We start from the raw sequence: 1,575 nt of genomic DNA, 5'->3' as shown, positions 1-1,575 counted from the left end.
TAAGTCTAAGATTGTAAAGTCGACACGCTTCTATTTGCTAAATGACGACTTTAGGACCAATTCTTACAAAATTGCATTGAAAATTTGGACACACTCCCTCAATAGAAAACTAATTATGCAGTTTAAAATTTCATTCATATATCCTTTTATTTTCAACTAAGTAGCTTATTATCTTGATTATATATAATATTGAGTTTTAATTCATTTATTAGAATAATTGTAGAAATATTATAATGTGGCAAAAACTTTGATATTTTCTTCCAGAAGTAGCCTTCGCGTATACTTTAAGAAACCCATCGCAAACGCGTGTATAAATACGTCTCCATTTCGTCTTCATCTTCTCTCTTCCAAAATCCCCAAATCCTCCATATCATGACCTGCAACATCCCCAAATCCCTAACCGATTCCGCCTTGACGCGCTTCAAGCTCGCCGTCTCCGCCTCCGCCTCCGATCCTTGGCCCTTCTCCGTCTCCTTTTGATCTCTCTCCTCTTCTTCTGCTCGAAATTGTACATACAATCTCAATTACCATGGGAAGCGGCGGAGATCTGAAGAGCGGTGGCGGCCATCACCTCAATTTTCATCTCCAGCACGGCGGGGGGCGGCGGGGCATTCCGAGGCGACGCGTGGCGATTACGGTGGGGCAGGGCGCGGAGCAGCAGCGGTTCGTGATCCCGGTGATGTACGTGAACCACCCGCTCTTCACGGAGCTGCTCAGGGAGGCGGAGGAGGAGTACGGCTTCGATCAGAAAGGCGCGATCAATATCCCCTGCCACGTGGAGGAGTTTCGCCAGGTTAGAGGCTTGATTGACCAGGATGCGACGTCGTATCGCCACCACCACCACGCGCATCACCACCAGTTTTTGTGCTTCAGAGCTTGATCGGTAGTGTTTAGCAGTTTATGGTTATGAATTGATTGTGATTTTTCCTTTTAATTCTTAAGGTTTGATTCATAGATTTGATCTTGAAGGTGTGACTGGTTTTTAAATTAAACAAGTGTAAGTGTTAAACTATGATCCAATTCGTGTGCAATTGGTCCATTTGAAAAAAACACAAACGAGTTTGGATTTAATCGCAATTTTCCGATGATCTAGTCGCCTCATCGATGTTTTATAATTCAATGATATCGTTTTTTTGTATGAATGGACGACATAATATATTCACCATATGGTTTATTGGTTAATATATCAAATGTGCAATTTTATCAAATTAATCGTCAGCTAATTGAAAACAATTCTTACCTTTTTGAATTTCCAACTAAATTATAAAAATGCGTTATATACTGGAGTAACATTAAACAAATTTCGTGTTATTTACAATTTTCCCAATTACATAAATCTCATATCACAAAATATTACAAAATCTCAAACTCATCTTAACGACATGTTCGTTTTAATTCGTTAGCAAATATATTCTCCACAAATACTCAATTTCATGCTTAGCTCATCTAGAAAGATAAACAATGGAATTTAATTTTTAAAAGTTAATATCTCACAATCTACTTACAAATTAGCCAACAAACTTGGAAGTTTGAATTAATTTGCAGTAGTAAATGTTTTTTAATTATACAAACTTG

General features: G+C 38.3%; 1 protein-coding gene across 1 annotated transcript; it reads left to right on the top strand.

Moving 5' to 3' along the window:
- The first annotated feature begins 311 nt into the window (after positions 1 to 311).
- On the top strand, positions 312 to 1,077 carry LOC121802064 (auxin-responsive protein SAUR32-like). The gene has a single exon (XM_042201622.1). The coding sequence runs from the start codon at positions 530 to 532 to the stop codon at positions 878 to 880; it is 351 nt and encodes a 116-aa protein (XP_042057556.1). The 5' UTR covers positions 312 to 529; the 3' UTR covers positions 881 to 1,077.
- The last annotated feature ends 498 nt before the right edge of the window (positions 1,078 to 1,575 follow it).

The sequence above is a fragment of the Salvia splendens genome, chromosome 5, assembly GCF_004379255.2.
Source record: "Salvia splendens isolate huo1 chromosome 5, SspV2, whole genome shotgun sequence".
Classification (NCBI taxonomy): domain Eukaryota; kingdom Viridiplantae; phylum Streptophyta; class Magnoliopsida; order Lamiales; family Lamiaceae; genus Salvia; species Salvia splendens.
The sequence above is the reverse complement of the archived record's forward strand: the minus strand, read 5'-3'. Positions and strand labels throughout refer to the sequence as shown.

What these genes read in the sequence shown, in the direction of transcription:
- LOC121802064 (XM_042201622.1), top strand. Translation starts at nt 530, where the DNA reads ATGGGAAGCGGCGGAGATCTGAAGAGCGGTGGCGGCCATCACCTCAAT.